At 40.1% G+C, this 20,949-nt stretch overlaps 1 protein-coding gene across 3 annotated transcripts in view; it reads right to left on the reverse strand.

Annotated features, from left to right (window-relative positions):
* LOC126263227 (tudor domain-containing protein 7A-like) overlaps positions 1 to 20,949 on the reverse strand; it is a 212,706-nt gene that overhangs the window by 108,908 nt on the left and 82,849 nt on the right. For all 3 annotated transcript variants that reach the window (XM_049960324.1, XM_049960313.1, XM_049960320.1), the window contains exons 10-11: positions 3,654 to 3,815; positions 3,293 to 3,538 (exon numbers count right to left, since the gene is read on the reverse strand). In XM_049960324.1, the coding sequence (XP_049816281.1) occupies positions 3,293 to 3,538; positions 3,654 to 3,815 (408 nt within the window). The remainder of the gene's footprint in view (positions 1 to 3,292; positions 3,539 to 3,653; positions 3,816 to 20,949) is intronic.

Here is a 20,949-nt window from a genome sequence, read left to right on the forward strand (position 1 = left end):
CACAATGAAGCTAAACACTGCAAGCTGTGTTGCCAATGCCAATCGTGGATTATATCAGCATTTCCTCTTTCACACTCCTCTCTCCAGAATGGCCTAAAATATTTTCTTAACTCCGCCACTAGCCACTGTTTGAACTGCCTGTCTTTTGTGCCACTTATAACTTGTTCATTCACATCAAGCATCAACAGGAAGAAAACTGGATGAAGTCAATCAAAATGCTGATTAAAAATTTAGGAATGAGGTAACCCTTATTAGGAAGAATTTTTAGCATTGATCTTATGGGTCTTTCACATGCCTTCCACAAAAACATACTTTGCTGAATGAAAAAACTGAAACCAGTCTTCCAATCTTTTTAGTTTTTTAATGACATTTCACCTGTAACATACAAAATCAATCAATGTCTACACTTCATATCCTGTACGTGTACTTACAATTTATTTACAAGACTACCACATGCTACCACGATGAATTTTATAAGAAGTTCGCCCATTAAATGTATACATAAAATGAGTAACACAGACAAATCAGACAGTATTACTGAATAAGGTAAAGTAAAGTGATTGCCCAGCTGTAGCAGGAGCTAACTTGGTCACATGGCTAGGCACTCACGTACCAATTCAAAGGAGCATGTGTAGTTACCTAGCAATTTGAGCACAAAATGTGATTGCAGACAATACCTTCACTTTAACAATCTGCTATCAATACCATTAATTTCACTGACAATGAGAACAAGACAGGAGTGTTGAGTACCACCAGAGAAGGGGATGGGAAGAGCAAGCAAGTGTTTACATGTAAGAGTTATATTAGTCCGTGATGTGCAAATTGTGTAAGGCGAGACACAATGCCACATGGAGCGGTAATTAAACATCTGTCTCAAAGCAGAATAAGTTTACTGCAAACAACAAACATGTCACTGATGATGTACACAAAATATGTTGTTGGGCCACAATGTCTACAATATTAAGAACAATACTAGAAAACACCATCTATGCAAAAACTTTGCAACTTTTGTTGTACAGAACTGGATTTCAGGGCTAACTAAGAAGCTCTGAAGAAATATGTTCCATCAAGGGATAGAGTGAGCGACACAAAGAAATATACACAAAAAAAAGCATACATCACTACATTTTTTACAAAAACCTGGAGCATAAGAATTAAAGTAGCTAGTGGTTTATTTAGACAAAGCGTGGATTCATACACTCTACAATGTGACTAAACATTGCAAATGTCAGCATGCAAAGAATATACTCAACCAAGTGCCAGGCAGTGTTTCACTGTTGAGAATGAAGAGTTTTGTTGTGTGTTCACTTTGTATAACTAAGACAAGAACACTTCAGACTATCGTTTAAAAAAGTACAAGAAAGTATTTAAAATATGTGGAGACAAGGAACACTGAATTTTTGGTATAAACTAAAAAGCACTGATAATACTGACAACATTTTCCCTTCCTACTGCCATCCGACATGAACTTGTCTGGAATCCAACAAAGAATAAGATCCATAGTTGTAATACGTCAAACACCTGGTTCTCTAATCCAAAAAAATAATGGCCGATGCTTCTGCTGCTAATAAATAAACGTTGTGTCTCACCTACCCTGGTGAAAGGCTTTCAAGGTAAAACACTACTTCAGCCACTTTTACATCAATTTTGTTGCTTTTATATTCAAGCAGCTTTTCAGTTAGTCTCACGGGGCTGAGAGGGCCCCCTTGCTGGCCTTTACGCCAGAGAAAAAGATTGAGAAGAAGCCCAAGAATCAAACACAGGACCTCTAACCAAAAAAGCTAACCTCTATACCACACCATCAGTTTGCTTTGAAGCTGTGACATTAGGTTTTCCTGTTGTGACATAATAAAATGAGAAAAATCGTGTATCATGCCGAAAAAGTGTGTGACGATTACTGAACAAAGATACTTTTGACAGGCAAGGAAACAGAAAATATGAGAAAATCAAATCAGCATAGATTCAAACAAAGAGCATCATCATCAATGACTGAAGTATCAGACAAATTAACAGACACAGCTGATGAAAATGGCAACACCACTGACTGACGTAGTCTTAAGGATACTGCCAGCAAAGTGTAGAGAGAAGCAAATGTAAGACACAATCTACGACCTGTTTCTGTTCTTGATCAAAATGGGCACTTGTTCAGTGGTGTGTACAGATGCATAACATGCGACAGCCCTCCATCTGTGAGAGTATTAATGGGCACTTGTTCAGTGGTGTGTACAGATGCATAGCATGTGACAGCCCTCCATCTGTGAGAGTATTAATGGGCACTTGTTCAGTGGTGTGTACAGATGCATAGCATGTGACAGCCCTCCATCTGTGAGAGTATTAGAGTGTTCACCATTACTACTTCCACTCATGGTTATACACACAATGGTGCTGACATTCAGGGCCACAAAACCAGCTCGTCTGCTATGAAAAAAAATACAGAAATTCATGGAACCACTGAAAATTTGAGAGTGTGATGTCACAGCATCATTTATGGCACACTGCTGCATTTCAATATCTTCATTATTATTATGTCTGTGCAAAAAGCATCTGAAGATATACTCAGTAACACAACAAAATAATTGAAACAAAAATGCAATGTACTGGAAATTTCACAAGTAAACTCTTTCTGACTGTTTATACGATCTTAATAAACATACCTAACAACTTTCTAAGAAGCAAACAATGGAAAATCCAGGCTGGAATGTTACAATGTTAGAGAAGGAAAGTTGCTACTCACTATATAGCGGAGATGCTGAGTTGTGATAGGCACAAGAAAAAGATTCACTCAATTATAGCTTTCGGCATTAAGGTTTTGTCAACAATAGATGCAAAAATACACACACACGCACGCACGCAAACGCAACTCACACACACTTCTGCAGTCTCAGGCAACTGGTTTCAGTGCTAGTGCTAGTGCTAGTTGCATTTGTGTGAGAGTTGGGTTTGCATGTGTGTGTGTGTGTGTGTGTGTGTGTGTGTGTGTGTGTGTGTGTGTGTGTGTATTGTTGACAAAGGCCTTCATGGCTGAAAGATATAATTGTGTGAATCTTTTTGTTGTGCCTATTGTGACTCAGCATCTCCGCTATATGGTGAGTAGCAACTTTCCTTCTCTAATACTGCAACTTTCTAAGAAGACAATTTTGTTGCATATCACGTGCTTCCTTGCTGCACACTTAACTTTGTACTAGCAGTTGAGTTACTTCACTCTACAGCAACATCCATATTAAATATTGTACAAAAATATTGATAAATCTCATTCCTTCCAACACTAGACAAAAATTTCAGTCACTTTTACCTGTTGGGGTAGAGCTGCGAATTGAGGATCCAACACGCAAAGCTTATCACATGGTACTGTGTCTTCATCACCATGATCAATGTAATACACAGATGCCTCATCTCCATTAACTTCCAGAAGTTCTACACGGTGCCAGCAGTCATCAGATTCAATGGCATAAAATGAACCATCTCTCAGATTCAGAGCAGTCCTCTTCTTTTGGCTGTAGAAATCTTCCATTTCACTCGCCATTTTTTCAAAGCGATCCTGCAGTCATTAAAAACATACATAGATAAATACAAAAATTAAAAGCTTTATACCAATGTGAGAAATCACACAAAAAACAACAACAAAAAAGTCAGTTTCTCATTTCAATACTTACACTATACATCTCACCAATAAGGCGAACCCACACTTCATCTGTAGATACTGCACTCGTAACATATACATCCCAAATCTTGTCTGCTGGAAACTCAATAAGGGGAGGCACTGCTTGTTTCTCCACTTTAGTACTTCCAGTCTGGCTTTGGAATGTTGTCTGTTGCTGTGATAACAAAACTTCAAATAATTCATAGGTTTTTTATATTATGTAACTACTTAAAATAATAATGTACTCATCAATTCCTTCACTGGGAGTAAATGATTCCATGATGGATAATCTATTTCCTTGTTCTCCTGAAAGTCCTTGTGACAGCTTTGAACAGCACATAACCTATTCTGAATCAACTTTTATAATAGTTTTAAACAAATATTAGTGATTGTCAATTACATACACATTTTCCAAAGACTAAATGCATAACAGGGTATGATGCTTCATAATCCAAAGAGTAAATACATAGACAGAATCGCTCTTTGGAAACCAAAAAATAAATACATAACAGAGCATGACACTTTGAAAACCAAGTATCAGTCTAAAGGCCAATTAACAACAACAACAACAACAACAATAATAATAATAATAATAATAATAATACCACTCAGGTAGTTTGTATGGCTTTCAATTAGTATACTTGCCTTTCATTTTACATCTACAAATCCAATATTATTACAATACAACTGTAAAGTCTACTTCATTCTCTGTTTAAAAATGTGTTGGAGCTGTACAGTTGTACATTCATTTTCACAATTTTATTTATTTCTGTATCATTTTCTTTCATTGTTTTTCCCACTATATTACTTCAACTGCAATTATTTTTTCGCAAGGTTACCTTAAGATGTAGATATAGAATACAAGTGACAAGTTTTGCTGTGAAAAGAGGAATCTATGGGAACTGAAATAGTGAAATTAATGCATTCAAAGTGGATGTTCCAATACACGAGTTTAAGCATCAAATGTGTGAAAATTCTAAGTGGCAGAAATAAGACATGTCCCAAATAACAAAACAGGCAAATTGCAAAATGGAAAGCACCAGAGTTACAAGTAGAGGAAAGGAAGTACTATAGGTGTAAAACTTAGTAAATGAAAGTAAGTTAATGTACAAAAATAGGCACAGTGTACCGTCAGCAAGTAATAATGATTGCGTCAAGATGAAACACTCACGCGAACAGCAAGTGGATAGAAAAAAAAAAAAAAACAGTCCACTAAAGAAAAATACAACAGTAATCAACTTTCAGCTGCAAAATGTAGTGAATTTGTAGGAAGCAATGATTAATAACGATAACTCACCCTCTAAAGAACATGACAGAAAAGATAATTACACTACAAAAGCCACACCAATTAAGTGCAACATGCTTTTGCTTACTTATAGTCAGGAAATAGAGGAAGCTAGTGCTCTACATAACATAAATAATGCCCAAGTAAGAAGTTTGGTGAAGACAAGAGCAAGAGCAATAAAAACTGAAGATATAGATTTAAAAGGCAGTAATTTTTGCCATCTGTGCAATGGGTACAAATGATGTGGCAAGTAAGAAATACATTCTTTCTGTTGTACAAATTTTCTAAAATGAAGTATATTGAAAAAAAAAATTGCTGCTATCATTCCACATCAGTACAATATAATCTAAAACATGATGACAATATATTTTTTTTGGATGCACATCCACCTGATATTGTGATAGCCTTACAAAAATCTTTAGAAGAGTAGTGTGGTTAAAAGAAAGCTATAGAAGTATCAATATAAATTCAAACAATTAACAGAGAAAGATGTAAAGCAGTACAGCAGAAACTGTGATTGGCTGAGCACTAGATTAATATGGGATGAGCCACTCACTCTGCAACACAATAAAACCTCCAATCTAAGAGTTTAGGGTGAACCCAGGACAATTCATAAAGTTTTAAAATGCAGCCGACATACATCCCATCATCTGCTAATGTTGTTGTTGTGGTCTTCAGTCCTGAGACTGGTTTGATGCAGCTCTCCATGCTACTCTATCCTGTGCAAGCTTCTTCATCTCCCAGTACCTACTGCAACCTACATCCTTCTGAATCTGCTTAGTGTATTCATCTCTTGGTCTCCCTCTACGATTTTTACCCTCCACGCTACCCTCCAATGCTAAATTTGTGATCCCTTGATGCCTCAAAACATGTCCTACCAACCGATCCCTTCTTCTAGTCAAGTTGTGCCACAAACTTCTCTTCTCCCCAATCCTATTCAATACCTCCTCATTAGTTACGTGATCTACCCACCTTATCTTCAGCATTCTTCTGTAGCACCACATTTCGAAAGCTTCTATTCTCTTCTTGTCCAAACTGGTTATCGTCCATGTTTCACTTCCATACATGGCTACACTCCATACAAATACTTTCAGAAACGACTTCCTGACACTTAAATCTATACTCGATGTTAACAAATTTCTCTTCTTCACAAACGATTTCCTTGCCATTGCCAGTCTACATTTTATATCCTCTCTACTTCGACCATCATCAGTTATTTTACTCCCTAAATAGCAAAACTCCTTTACTACTTTAAGTGTCTCATTTCCTAATCTAATCCCCTCAGCATCACCTGATTTAATTTGACTACATTCCATTATCCTCGTTTTGCTTTTGTTGATGTTCATCTTATATCCTCCTTCCAAGACACTGTCCATTCCGTTCAACTGCTCTTCCAAGTCCTTTGCTGTCTCTGACAGAATTACAATGTCATCGGCGAACCTCAAAGTTTTTACTTCTTCTCCATGAATTTTAATACCTATCCCGAATTTTTCTTTTGTTTCCTTTACTGCTTGCTCAATATACAGATTGAATAACATCGGGGAGAGGCTACAACCCTGTCTCACTCCTTTCCCAACCACTGCTTCCCTTTCATGTCCCTCGACTCTTATAACTGCCATCTGGTTTCTGTACAAATTGTAAATAGCCTTTCGCTCCCTGTATTTTACCCCTGCCACCTTCAGAATTTGAAAGAGAGTATTCCAGTTAACGTTGTCAAAAGCTTTCTCTAAGTCTACAAATGCTAGAAACGTAGGTTTGCCTTTTCTTAATCTTTCTTCTAAGATAAGTCGTAAGGTTAGTATTGCCTCACGTGTTCCAACATTTCTACGGAATCCAAACTGATCTTCCCCGAGATCCGCTTCTACCAGTTTTTCCATTCGTCTGTAAAGAATTCGCGTTAGTATTTTGCAGCTGTGACTTATTAAACTGATAGTTCGGTAATTTTCACATCTGTCAACACCTGCTTTCTTTGGTATTGGAATTATTATATTCTTCTTGAAGTCAGTGGGTATTTCACCTGTCTCATACATCTTGCTCACCAGATGGTAGAGTTTTGTCATGACTGGCTCTCCCAAGGCCATCAGTAGTTCTAATGGAATGTTGTCTACTCCCGGGGCCTTGTTTCGACTCAGGTCTTTCAGTGCTCTGTCAAACTCTTCACGCAGTATCTTATCTCCCATTTCATCTTCATCTACATCCTCTTCCATTTCCATAATATTGTCCTCAAGTACATCGCCCTTGTATAAACCCTCTATATACTCCTTCCACCTTTCTGCCTTCCCTTCTTTGCTTAGAACTGGGTTGCCATCTGAGCTCTTGATATTCATACAAGTGGTTCTCTTCTCTCCAAAGGTCTCTTTAATTTTCCTGTAGGTAGTATCTATCTTGCCCCTAGTGAGACAAGCCTCTACATCCTTACATTTGTCCTCTAGCCATCCCTGCTTAGCCATTTTGCACTTTCTGTCGATCTCATTTTTGAGACGTTTGTATTCCCTTTTGCCTGCTTCATTTACTGCATTTTTATATTTTCTCCTTTCATCAATTAAATTCAATATTTCTTCTGTTACCCAAGGATTTCTATTAGCCCTCGTCTTTTTACCTACTTGATCCTCTGCTGCCTTCACTACTTCATCCCTCAGAGCTACCCATTCTTCTTCTACGGTATTTCTTTCCCCCATTCCTGTCAATTGTTCCCTTATGCTCTCCCTGAAACTCTGAACAACCTCTGGTTCTTTCAGTTTATCCAGGTCCCATCTCCTTAAATTCCCACCTTTTTGCAGTTTCTTCAGTTTCAATCTGCAGTTCATAACCAATAGATTGTGGTCAGAATCCACATCTGCCCCTGGAAATGTCTTACAATTTAAAACCTGGTTCCTAAATCTCTGTCTTACCATTATATAATCTATCTGATACCTATTAGTATCTCCAGGATTCTTCCAGGTATACAACCTTCTTTTATGATTCTTGAACCAAGTGTTAGCTATGATTAAGTTATGCTCTGTGCAAAATTCTACAAGGCGGCTTCCTCTTTCATTTCTTCCCCCCAATCCATATTCACCTACTATGTTTCCTTCTCTCCCTTTTCCTACTGACGAATTCCAGTCACCCATGACTATTAAATTTTCGTCTCCCTTCACTACCTGAATAATTTCTTTTATCTCGTCATACATTTCATCAATTTCATCATCATCTGCAGAGCTAGTTGGCATATAAACTTGTACTACTGTAGTAGGCATGGGCTTTGTGTCTATCTTGGCCACAATAATGCGTTCACTATGCTGTTTGTAGTAGCTAACCCGCACTCCTATTCTTTTATTCATTATTAAACCTACTCCTGCATTACCCCTATTTGATTTTGTATTTATAACCCTGTAATCACCTGACCAAAAGTCTTGTTCCTCCTGCCACCGAACTTCACTAATTCCCACTATATCTAACTTTAACCTATCCATTTCCCTTTTTAAATTTTCTAACCTACCTGCCCGATTAAGGGATCTGACATTCCACGCTCCGATTCGTAGAATGCCAGTTTTCTTTCTCCTGACAACGACGTCCTCTTGAGTAGTCCCCGCCCGGAGATCCGAATGGGGGACTATTTTACCTCCGGAATATTTTACCCAAGAGGACGCCATCATCATTTAATCATAAAGTAAAGCTGCATGTCCTCGGGAAAAATTACGGCTGTAGTTTCCCCTTGCTTTCAGCCGTTCGCAGTACCAGCACAGCAAGGCCGGTTTGGTTAATGTTACAAGGCCAGATCAGTCAATCATCCAGACTGTTGCCCCTGCAACTACTGAAAAGGCTGCTGCCCCTCTTCAGGAACCACATGTTTGTCTGGCCTCTCAACAGATACCCCTCCGTTGTGGTTGCACCTACGGTACGGCCATCTGTATCGCTGAGGCACGCAAGCCTCCCCACCAACGGCAAGGTCCATGGTTCATGGGGGAAGCATCTGCTAATATTGAGAACATATCCCCACATAAGTCAAAAAACAAATTGTCTCATGGCTTGCAGAAAACTACTGAAAAGCCACTCCATGGGAGCATGAGCAACGGTATTGTATACTGTACGCAATACTTGTATATGCTTTGTGGCAGTAATTTTTAAGGTGATTAAAAGACGTGCTCTGTGGCCACTAGATGGCAATAACGTGTTGTAATGATGAAAGATAGCAAGGTCAGATATGTTTATTAATAAGCAAACCAGTGTACACTAATTAATTAGTAGCTGTCTGATCTGAAAGACACAGGACACACATGATGACTTATGTAAAAAATGTGTGCATGCCAAGTATTATTGTTTGTGGAAATATTTGGGACAGTTTTAAATGTTGTATTAATGTTTATTTATTGTTCCATGAAAGTACATCACAATAAATGTTTCGATGATAATGGAAGGAAACACCAATGTGACACAGCAGTGTTGAAGACGTGTAATAAATCATTTGAAGAAGGGACATGGGAACATTTGTAATTATTATACTTATGTATCCATAACACAATCTTATTGTTCACTTTTTTCTTCATTAGCAATGGTGCCTGTTCGGATAACCAAAACACCGCCTTTACCCGATAATATATTCCAGAATAATCTTAAAAAATCGTTTAACCTTTTAAATAAAACTTCCCTGATCGTTTCCAAATCCTTTTCCCATAATTTTACAGCTTGTTGCACCAAGAGTAACTGTCACCTGTTGAGAAGTAGTGGCTCACCAGGGTCACCATAGATTGTGAATGAGGCTTGTTCTAAATGCTCCTGTGGCCAAGTTAATGTCTTCATGGTGAAATGTATCGCATACTTGAGGTATGATGGTCTAGTAACACACACACTGTGTCCATATACAAGCACAGACCACACAAAAGCTCTAAAAAACTGGAGCTGACCTTTTTGGTCTGTTTTCTGTACCCAATGTGCAACACATTTAAAAATGTTACAGACTGTAAGGGATTGGGTATTCAAGTCCCTTGTATGCAGCAGCCACATAAGCTTCTGATTAAAATAAACCCCAATAAATCACTAACTCTTTAAAATTTAAAAGGATGTCCCCCAATTTAAGTTTTGTACAATATACAGTACACATAAAATCAGTTTCAATAGCCATTCCTTCAGCCTTTTGATAATCATCTGCAGCTCGCACATACTTGTTCCAAGATGAATACAAAACTGAAGCATTTGGTAGGACTCCTTACTGTGGATGTAATACTACCTATGATTATTAAAAACAAAGCCACAGTTAAAACACTGTGGTGAGAGATGCCGTTTTCTTGTGCAAAGTTATCTGAAACTCCACTAATTTGATACATAATTATGTGAACAGTGGGAGACCCATATAAATACATGAAGACATCCCCAGAAGCCTCACACGTGTAGATATTCAAGGATGTGTCTCCAAGTAGTAGTAACAGATCTACACACACACACACACACACACACACACACACACACACACACACAGACAGAGAGAGAGAGAGAGAGAGAGAGAGAGAGAGAGAGAGCGCAAGCAGCTAGTGATGGTTATGTAAGTAAGCCTACTATAGACACCTCCATGAGAGTGAGGATGTCAACGTTGGAATGGTATCTGCTGAAACTATATTGAAAGTGGCAAGGTATTTCCTGGAGTCTAAAATTCAGACAAAGTGGCAGTTTACTGGCTCCAATGTCCTTCTCATACAGATGGTGAAGGCAATGTTATGATGCTATTTGATAATTTCTCTGCAAATAAAGTTTGTTTACCAGTGAACTTGAAGTCACGTTTTTAGTGTAAGACACTGTTCACAGTACACACATGAAGGCTGAACACTTGCTGACTGCACCACAGAAGATAAAAGATTTAAGATAATGTTTCAAAACATCCAGCACATTGCTGACAAAATAGAACAATTAGATCTATTTCTGGGAGAGACTACACAACACTTACACTGAGGTGCAAAAGCCATGGCATAGTGATATGCACATGTACAGGTGTCGGTAGTATTGCGCACACACAGTATAAAAGAGTGGCGCATTGCCAGAGCTGTCATTTGCCCTCACTTGATTCATGTGAATACATTTCCAACAAGATTACGGCTGTACAACAGAAATTAACAGGCTTTGAACACAGAATGGTAACTGAAGTTAGACAGATGGGACATGCCATCGCGGAAAACGATAGGGAATTTCATGTTGTGAGATCCACAGTGTCCAAGGTGCACTGAGAATACCAAATTTCAAGCATTAAAACTCTCACCACAGACAATGCAGTGGTCAACGGCCATCATTCAACCATGACGAGCAGCCGTGTTTGCTTAGAGTTGTCAGGCTGACAGACAAGCAACACCGTGTGAAATAACTGCACAAATCAGTCTGGGACATATGACAAACATACCCATTAGGACACTATGGGGAAATCTGGCATTAATGCGTGATACGAATGCCTTTACTAACAGCACATCACCACCTGCAGCATCCCTCCTGGGCTCATGTACATACTGGTTAGACACTAGATGACTGGAAAACCATGGCCTGGTCAGGTGAGCCCTGCTTTTAGTTGAGATGATGGTAGGTTTCAAGTGTGGTGTGACATACTCAAGAGGTCAGTTCATGCACGAAATCTTGCAACAGAAACACTTTCACAATTATGTATGGCTATGAGGCAGTATGGCTCAATATTTCTGCAGGGAACTTCCAGTGACTTGATGAGTCCATGCCACATCAAGCTGCTGCACTACACTGGGCAAAAGGAGGACTGATCAATATTAGGAGATATCCCATGGCTTTTTATCACCTCAGTGTATATACTGTGCAAGACTGAAGAGAATCATGTTTTTAAGTTAAATAAATCTAAAATTTTGAATGTATCTCGTGAAAAGATACACAACGTGTGTGCCGAGCATATTTATGTCAGAAGTAATGTTCATTGTGAAAAAATTAACTGGGTTGATGAAAAGTTCTATGGAAATGGGCTCTGAACAAATGATAGTTAAATTAAAGCTTTGTCGGAATAGCTTATTAACACTTGGGATATGAGGATTCCAAAAAATGATGATCTTCCACCATTTAGTAGAACTTCTGGTTAAACTTCCAACTAACAAACAAAAAACAAGCAGATACGAACATAACACTGTTCAGACCATAAAGTAAATTATCTTAGATATTCTAATAAGTGACAGTGCCATAACCATACCCATATAAATTCGTCAGCTACAAAAACAACACCTGAATCAGAGTCTTTCATTGGCCACATCATTACAAATTTAAATAGGGGAAAATCGGTGGTGAGGACTATCGAAAATGCTCTATTTGGTTATACAACTGTACCCATAAAGATTAATATAGCCCCCAAAATATTGCCATGGTGATTTACTTATTTATAAAATAAAAAGTTACAAAACAAATCTTAAGGAGGTTCTTCCACAAACAGATCGGCAGCAGGTACAAAAAATTGATGACGCTAGTGAAAAGTTGGGAACATTTCTATAAAATATTTAAATTATGTTTTCAAGTGGACATGTGCAACAGTATCGAGAATCTTAATATTCCACCAAAATTATCAAATTAAGTGAAGGTATGAAAGACCTAGTTGTGCTTTTCACGGACACAGAACAGCAATGCTTCCTTTTAAAAAAATACAAAGCCTACAGAAAAACTTACAGGAAACCCCTAAATAATCTAAAAGCACAACATTATCCTGATCAGATAAGCAAATCCATTGACGCTGGAAAAAAAAAAAAAAAAAAAAAAAAAAGGAGCTGAGAGAACAGAATATAATGAATGTGAGACGAGAGTATCCAGTTGTCAGTAATACAGTACTGAGAGAGAGAAAATGAAATGTTGGCGAACAAGTCAAAGTCAGTACATGAAGATTTCCTTGAAAAATTTTGTGCAGCATACAGGGAAGAAATAGTTAATTCAACACATGGCAATAAACTCAATTAAAATCAGTAATTAATTTTTCCTGTGGAATGCAACAGTATGTGAGGTCTTGGAAATTAACTCAAAGCTCAAAATAGAAGCATCTAGCAGCTGGGAACACACATTATTTAGGTTACTAAATTAATGCAGAAATGAATTAATAAAACATTTAATAATCATTTTTTGAAAGATTTCTTGAAGCCTTCAGCTGCCATTCTCTTTATTTCCTGCACAATTGTACAAATTTGGCCCTACGCTATTTTCAAGTATTGAAAACGGAATTATCATACATTGGATACATTACTGACATTTGTGTTTTTGATGTAGAAACAACTAATATCTGTAGATACACTAAGCACCTTATAACTTACTTAATGGATGATTTTTTAATACAAGATTATGTCATATATGTTGTTGCTCCTATGACATTATGTTATGCTCTTAAAATACACTACTGGCCATTAAAATGGCTACACCAAGAAGAAATGCAGATGATAAACGGGTATTCATTGGACAAATACATTATACTGGAACTGACATGTGATTACATTTTCACGCAATTTGCGTGCATAGATCCTGAGAAATCAGTACCCAGAACAACCACCTCTGGCCATAATAACGGCCTTGATACGCCTGGGCATTGAGTCAAATACAGCTTGGATGGCGTGTACAGGTACAGCTACCCATGCAGCTTCAACACAATACCACAGTTCATCAAGAGTACTGACTGGCGTATTGTGAAGAGCCAGTTGCTCAGCCACCATTGACCAGACATTTTCAATTGGTGAGAGGTCTGGAGAATGTGCTGGCCAGGGCAGCAGTCGAACATTTTCTGTATCCAGAAAGGCCCATACAGGACCTGCAACATGCAGTCGTGCATTATCCTGCTGAAATGTAGGGTTTCGCAGGGATCGAACGAAGGGTAGAGCCACGGGTTGTAACATATCTGAAATGTAACGTCCACCGTTCAAAGTGCCGTCAATGCGAACAAGAGGTGATAGAGACGTGTAACCAATGGCACCTGAAAACATCATGCCGGGTGATACGCCAGTATGGCGATGATGAATACACGCTTCCAATGTGCGTTCACCGCGATGTCGCCAAACACGGATGCGACCATCATGATGCTGTAAACAGAACCTGGATTCATCCGAAAAAATGGTGTTTTGCCATTCACGCACCCAGGATTCGTCGTAGAGTACATCATCACAGGTGCTTCTGTCTGTGATGCAGTGTCAAGGGTAACCGCAGCCATGGTCTCCAAGCTGATAGTCCATGCTGCAGCAAACATCGTCGAACTGTCCATGCAGATGGTTGTTATCTTGCAAACATCCCTATCTGTTGACTCAGGGATCGAGAAGTGCTGCACGATCCATTACAGCCCCACAGATAAGATGCCTGTCATCTCGACTGCTAGTGATACGAGGCCGTTGGGATCCAGCACGGCGTTCCTATTACCCTCCTGAACCCACCAATTCCATATTCTGCTAACAGGATCTCGACCAACGCGAGCAGCAATGTCGCGATATGATAAACTGCAATCGCGATAGGCTACAATCCGACCTTTATCAAAGTCGAAAACGTGATGGCACGCATTTCTCCTCCTTACACGAGGCATCACAACAACGTTTCACCAGGCAACGCTGGTCAACTGCTTTTTGTGTATAAGAAATCGATTGGAAACTTTCCTCATGTCAGCACACTGTAGGTGTCACCACTGGCACCAACCTTGCGTGAATGCTCTGAAAAGCTAAACATTTGCATATCACAGCATCTTCTTCCTGTCTGTTAAATTTCACATCTGTAGCACGTCATCTTCGTGATGTAGCAATTTTAATGGCCAGTAGTGTAAATCCGAGGTGTTCATGCTATTTTAGAGGCATATTACTTTTGAGCAGTTGTTGCAAAGCTCTTATATAAAATGAACTAAAAACTGATCATCATCTCCAAAATGTAGCTATAAGCAATGGTTATCCTAAAAAGTTGGTACGCATATCGTTCAAAACGAAAACCAATGAAACACATGCCAGTCTCATAGATGAAATAACTTTAACTAGAGACAAAAAGGAGCCACAGAAAAACAGAGTGCTTGTATGGCCATATCTAGGTATTATTTATGACAAAATTACTCACTGTTTCAAGGATACAAAATTATACACCAGTTACAGAACCACTAACAATGTACAATGATTGTTGGGGTACATACCATGGAAATCAGAACCGTTTTTGCAATCAGGAATCTACAAAATTAACTGTGAAGGATGCCCAAAATTTTATATTGGGCAAACAGGAAGAATAATTAGTACACGATTTAAAGAACATACAACAATAACCCATCCACATTTGCTGCATACTTAAAAGACACCGACCACAAAATACCTAATATAGATGGATCACTTTAAATATTACGAAAGTTACAGAAAGGAAAAATCATGGATGTAATGGAAGAAATTGAAACTTACATACATCTAAAAGATCAGCCAGACAGAGTTTTAAATGAGCAAAAAGACCTGTGAAATGGGAAATTCCTAGAAAACTTTATACCAATTCTATGGCAAAGCATTACAGAAGCATAGAATGTAAAATTATCACTACACCCTTACGCAACCATAAAGCAGTTTTAACTCGTCTCTCATAGTTCTAAGTACTGTTTCATCAGAGTACTGCGACAGATGCGATATATAAAATCTTTGTACCAACTATTCAGAAATAACAGGCTCCTACAGTAACAAAACAAATATTTACAAGTTATTTTAAAGAAATTACATACAGTCATATCTACACCAATGACGAATGATAATTGAATTAAACTAAGAACAAAAGCATATGCAAGTTATGTAATTTCTGTAAAATAATTATAATCTTCCTAGTGTTAAGTACGTTATATATAAGAGCTTTGCAACAACTGCTCAAATGTAATGTGCTCCTAAAATAGCATGAATACCTCAGATTTATTTTATTAGCATAACATGATGTCATAGGAGTAACGATGTATTGACATAATCTGCTACTAAAAAATGATCCCTAAAGTAAATTATAATGCGCCTAGTGTATCTACTGATACGACTTGTTCCCACATCAAAAGCACAAGTGTCACTAATGTATCCACTTTAGATACTCGAAAAAAATGGCCTAAGGCCGAAATTGTACAATTGTGCAGGAAATAAAGGGAATGGCAGCTGAAGGCTTTAAGAAATCTTTCAAAAAATTTATCACAGCTGCTGACCCTATCACATTAACAATTATTTAACAGTCAGTTCTGGTAGTTAGAAGACTTTTCCCGAACTTCTGAAAAATCAATGAGATACAATCAATGTGTGAAAAAAAACAACAATCACTGCCAAAAAAGATATGGGACAATTTTTTTGAACTCAACATTTGACAATTTACTTGAAAGATTGAATCTTGGCCAAATGGAATATCTCTTCTCTTAATAAAAGCCGCTGAACATCTCGCAGCATGAATTCCAAAAATAACGATTCACAATAACAACAGCAGAAACTTCTTCCATTGAGTATTGAATAGACTAAATAAATGAAACTAAGTAACTGGGTCTTGTCCAGGGCTTTCGATCTTGTGATCATTAACCTCTCATATGCAAATTAGGAACCTATATGGTATAAGAGGACTAATAACAGACTTCCTAAATTCTGATCTCCATGTTACAAGACAATGTGCTGAACTGTAAGAATGAAGGTAAGATCCCAATATTAAAATCGATATCCAAGATTCCGTTATGTAATCCCATGTGGAAGCATTCTTGGGTCATTTTTCTTCTTGGTTACATTAATAATATTACACAGCATATGCAACTTGAAGTTGGTGAACTAAACTGATGATATATCCTTTATTAGAAGTGAAAAACAATAAAAAGAACTTAAATCTAATCACAGAATATCTTATTTTGAATGAACCAACACTACATAAGCATAACACAACAGTGATGATGTTTTTCTTACATTAAAATCAACCTCAAGTGAACATAAATGCTCAATCACTGCCTGCTGCTGAAACATTCAATAAACATAAACTTCTAGGCATTGTGATGGATGAACTCTTGTATGAAAAGAGCATATCAACTTCATCTGTGAAATAATTATATGTAATGATTACTTATTAAAACACCTCACAATTGCAATAGCTCCTTTCATTCTCAAACACAACTACTACAGATCAGTCTCATCAATATTTGCAAGACAGGACTGAGATTAGAAACAAGGCACTTGCGGAAGAGAGCAGTTAGAGTAATTCAATTGTTGAAAAGCCCTTAAGCCAACCAACACAAATTTGTGGGAAACAGAGACACTGTTTAAATTGTGTAGTAACTTCAAATAATTATCTTTAAGGCATCGCTATGTTACACAATGCAAATGCAATTTTCAGACGAGAGACTGACTTTCTACTGAAACTTCCTGGCATTTTAAAACTGTGTGCCAAACCGAGACTCCAACTCGTAACCTTTGCCTTTCGTGGGCACGTGCTCTACCAGTAGAAGAAACGACTCCCCAGGCCATGAACGGATGTGCTTAAGAGCATGAGATATAGCCACCGGCTCAGCAGTGAGAACACTGCAGCCATCTGGAAAGGAATGCTGTTCAATATGTCCTCCATGGACATACGCAAAGCGGACGTGATCGGCAGCCATCGAGCCATCAGTGTAAACCACTTCATGGCCTCGGTACATGTCAAGAATCGAGAAGAAGTGACAGCGGAGAGCAGTGGGGTTAACTGAGTCCTTAGGGCCATGTGAAAGGTCCAGGCAAAGTCGCGGCCTAGGTGTACACCATGGAGGTGTACGTGAATGGACTTCAAGTATAGGTGGTAAAGGCAAGGACTCCAGTTCCGAAAGAGGATCGGACACGAACTGCAATTGGAAGCCCCAACCTGGGCCTCCAATGCGGGAGATGAAACACTAGGGATGGGAAAAGGAGAGGTAATTCAGATGCTCAGGAGAACTACGAATGTGAGCAACATAACTGGCGAGCAGTTGTGCAGATCTAACCTTCAATGGAGGGACTCCGCCCTCAACCAGGACACTGGTCACCAGACTCGTAAAAGATCGTGTTTCAGTCGAAAGCCACAGTGGTGCACTGGATTGAGTAAACTCAACGCTGAGGGTGCTGCTGAACCATAAACCAGACTCCCATACTCAAGGCAGAATTGAACAAGGCTCTACAGAGCTGCAGCAGCGTAGAGCAATCTGCACCCCAGTTGGCGTTCTCAGGCAGCGGAGGGCACTGTGGTGCTGCAAGCACTTCTACTTCAGCTGATGAAGATGAGAAAGCCACATCAATCCAACATCAAAAACCAGTTCTAAGAATCGATATATCTCCACTACCATGAGTGGATCATCATCATTAAGTTAGCATTCCGGATGAATAGTACAACACCGACAGACGTGCATGACACACAACTTCACGGGTGAACACTGGAGGCCATGAGCTAGAGCCCATGACTGCGCCTTGTGGCTGGCTGCCTGTAGGCACCGCTCTGCAACACTAGTTCTGGAGGAACAGTAAGAAGTGCAGAAGTCATCTGCATACAGAGAAGGTGAGACCGATGGCCTGACAGCTGCTGCTAGATTGTTAATGACCACTAAAAATAGAGATACACTCAGTACAGAGCGCTGCAGGACCCCATTCTCCTGGATACGGGTGGAGGAACTATGGGAGGCCCCGACTTGGGACAGGGTAAGTACGGAGCAATAGGAATTTTGGATAAAAATCGGGAGCGGGCCCCGGAGACCCAACTCATACAATGTGGCAAGTATACGATGTTGTCAGGTCATGTCATAACCTTTTCGGAAATCAAAAAAGGTGGCAACCAGGTGTTGCGTCTGGAAAAGGCTGTTCGGATGGACTCGAGGGGTACAAGATTATCAGTAGTAGAACAACCCGCCGACACACCATACGTTCCAGCAGCTTACAAAGAACGTTGGTGAGGCTGATGGGCTGTTAGCTTTCCACATCAAGCAGGTTTTTACCGGGTTTGAGCACTGGAATGATGGTGCTCTCCCGCCATGGCAATGGAAAGATGCCACCATGCCAGACCAGGTTGAAGATGATGATGAGATGTTGCTTATAATCGGATGAGAGATGTTTTATCATCTGACTGTGGATCTGAACTGGCCCACGAGCAGTGTGGCAGCAATGTGCAAGTGCACTCAGGAGCTCCCACTCTGTAAATGGGGCATTATAGGATTCACTGTGGCATGCAGTGAACGAGATGACTTTCACTTCCAGCTGCCTTTTGAGAGTGCAAAAGGCTGGGGGGTAATTCTGCGATGCAGAGGCTCGAGCAAAGTGCTCACCAATCACGTTTGCGTCGGTAGATAACACACCATTTATGTTAACACCAGGAACACCTGTTGGGGTCTGGTACCCGAAAAGAAGTTTGATCTTTGCCCAGACTTAGGAAAGTGACGTATGGCACCCAGGAATCGAGACGTATCTCCCCCTACACTCCTGCTCAAACGCAGGCACGGAGCCGTTTAAAGGCTATGGGGTGCTCCAGGGAAGCTTGCCGCTGTAGAGCTTGCCGACACACCTCAATTGCTTCAGCGACTTACAGCGACTACCAAGGGACTGTCTTTCACCAGGGGCACCCTAAGGAGTGAGAGATCGCATTTTTGCCGCAGAAAGGATTGTTGTAGTCACCTGCTCAACCATAACATCAATGTTCCTGTGGGGGGGGGGGGGGGGGGGGGGATTCAATGGTGACAGCAGAGGTGAAAGTTTCCCAGTCCACCTTGTTGAAAGCCCATCGGGGTAGGCATCCATGGGCCTAACACCGGGGCAGTGACAGGAAGATGGGGGATGTGGACACTACCACACAGGTCGTCATGTGCTCTCCAGTAGATAGATGGGTGAAGTCCTGGGCTGTAAATTGATAAATCAATAGCCGAATAACTACCATGAGCCACACTGAAATGTGTGTCAGCCCTAATATTTAAGAGGCAGAGGTCGAATTGAGACAGTAAAGTTTCGACATCTCTGCCTTGGCCAGTAAGCACGGTGCCCACCACAAGGGGTTATGGGCGTTAAAATCTCCTGTAAGAAGGAAAGGTTTAGGGAGTTTATCAATCAGTGCAGCAAATACATTCAGGGGTACTGCACCATTTGGAGGAAAATATACATTGCAGACAGTTATTTCCTGTGTCATAATTATTCTGACAGCCACTGCTTCAAGAGGGGTTTGAAGGGGCACAGTTTCACTACAAACTGAGTTTAGGACATAAACGCAAACTCCACCTGACACTCCATTATAGTCACTACAGTTCCTGTAATATCCCTTATAGATGCGGAGGGCAGAGGCCCGCATTGCTGAGAACCAAGTTTCCTGGAGGGCAATGCAGGAAGCAAGTCTAAAGCTTAACAGTTGCTGTAGCTCAGCCAGGCAGTGGAAAAAACCGCCGCAATTTCACTGGAGGATGATGTCATCGTGAGATTGGGAAGGCATGTAACACTCAATGAGGCAGTTTACACCTCAGGGTTACCTGCTGCCACCAACTTATTGCCGTCTATATAAAATGTGTCTGAGGGTCCAGCGAGATCTAGGTCCACAGTGGACCCCAGAATCTCAACCTCATCTGCAGATGCAGAGCTTGTAGGTAGTGGTGGCATGGGTGCCACCGCAGTTCCCTTTGTGTTGGGGATCTTCTTTTTGTATTTCTCTCACTGCTCCTTGGGTTTCCCTGGCTGGAAGGGCTTCACTAATTAAGTCTCCAGGACTGAGGATGAGCGTAAAGCCCTACAAACAGCTGGCGGATGTCATCTTTTCCACTAGCAGAAACCTGCAGAGGGAGTGAACCAAGGAACCCTTTCAGAGATCCAGGTCTTCAGGGGATGCTGAGACCTCCACCTCATCCGCAGGTGCAGAATTGGTAGGGAGTGGTGGTGTTGGGGCCGCCAGAGTGCCCTTTCTCTTCGTCCAGCAGCTTTTGGCTCCTTTAGCTACTGGCGAGTGTCCGCCGTGGCATTAGTGGAGACCTTGGGAGAGAAGGTCCCAAGGGACCCCTTCCACACGAGAGGAGCCAGAGGAGACTGTTGCTTCTCTGGCTGGGGGGAGGGGACTGATGTCCCCTGCATTTGGGGGTCCTTGCTCCCGAAGTAGGTACTTTGGGAACAATGGAAGG

This window comes from Schistocerca nitens, chromosome 1 (assembly GCF_023898315.1).
Source record: "Schistocerca nitens isolate TAMUIC-IGC-003100 chromosome 1, iqSchNite1.1, whole genome shotgun sequence".
In the NCBI taxonomy this organism is placed as follows: domain Eukaryota; kingdom Metazoa; phylum Arthropoda; class Insecta; order Orthoptera; family Acrididae; genus Schistocerca; species Schistocerca nitens.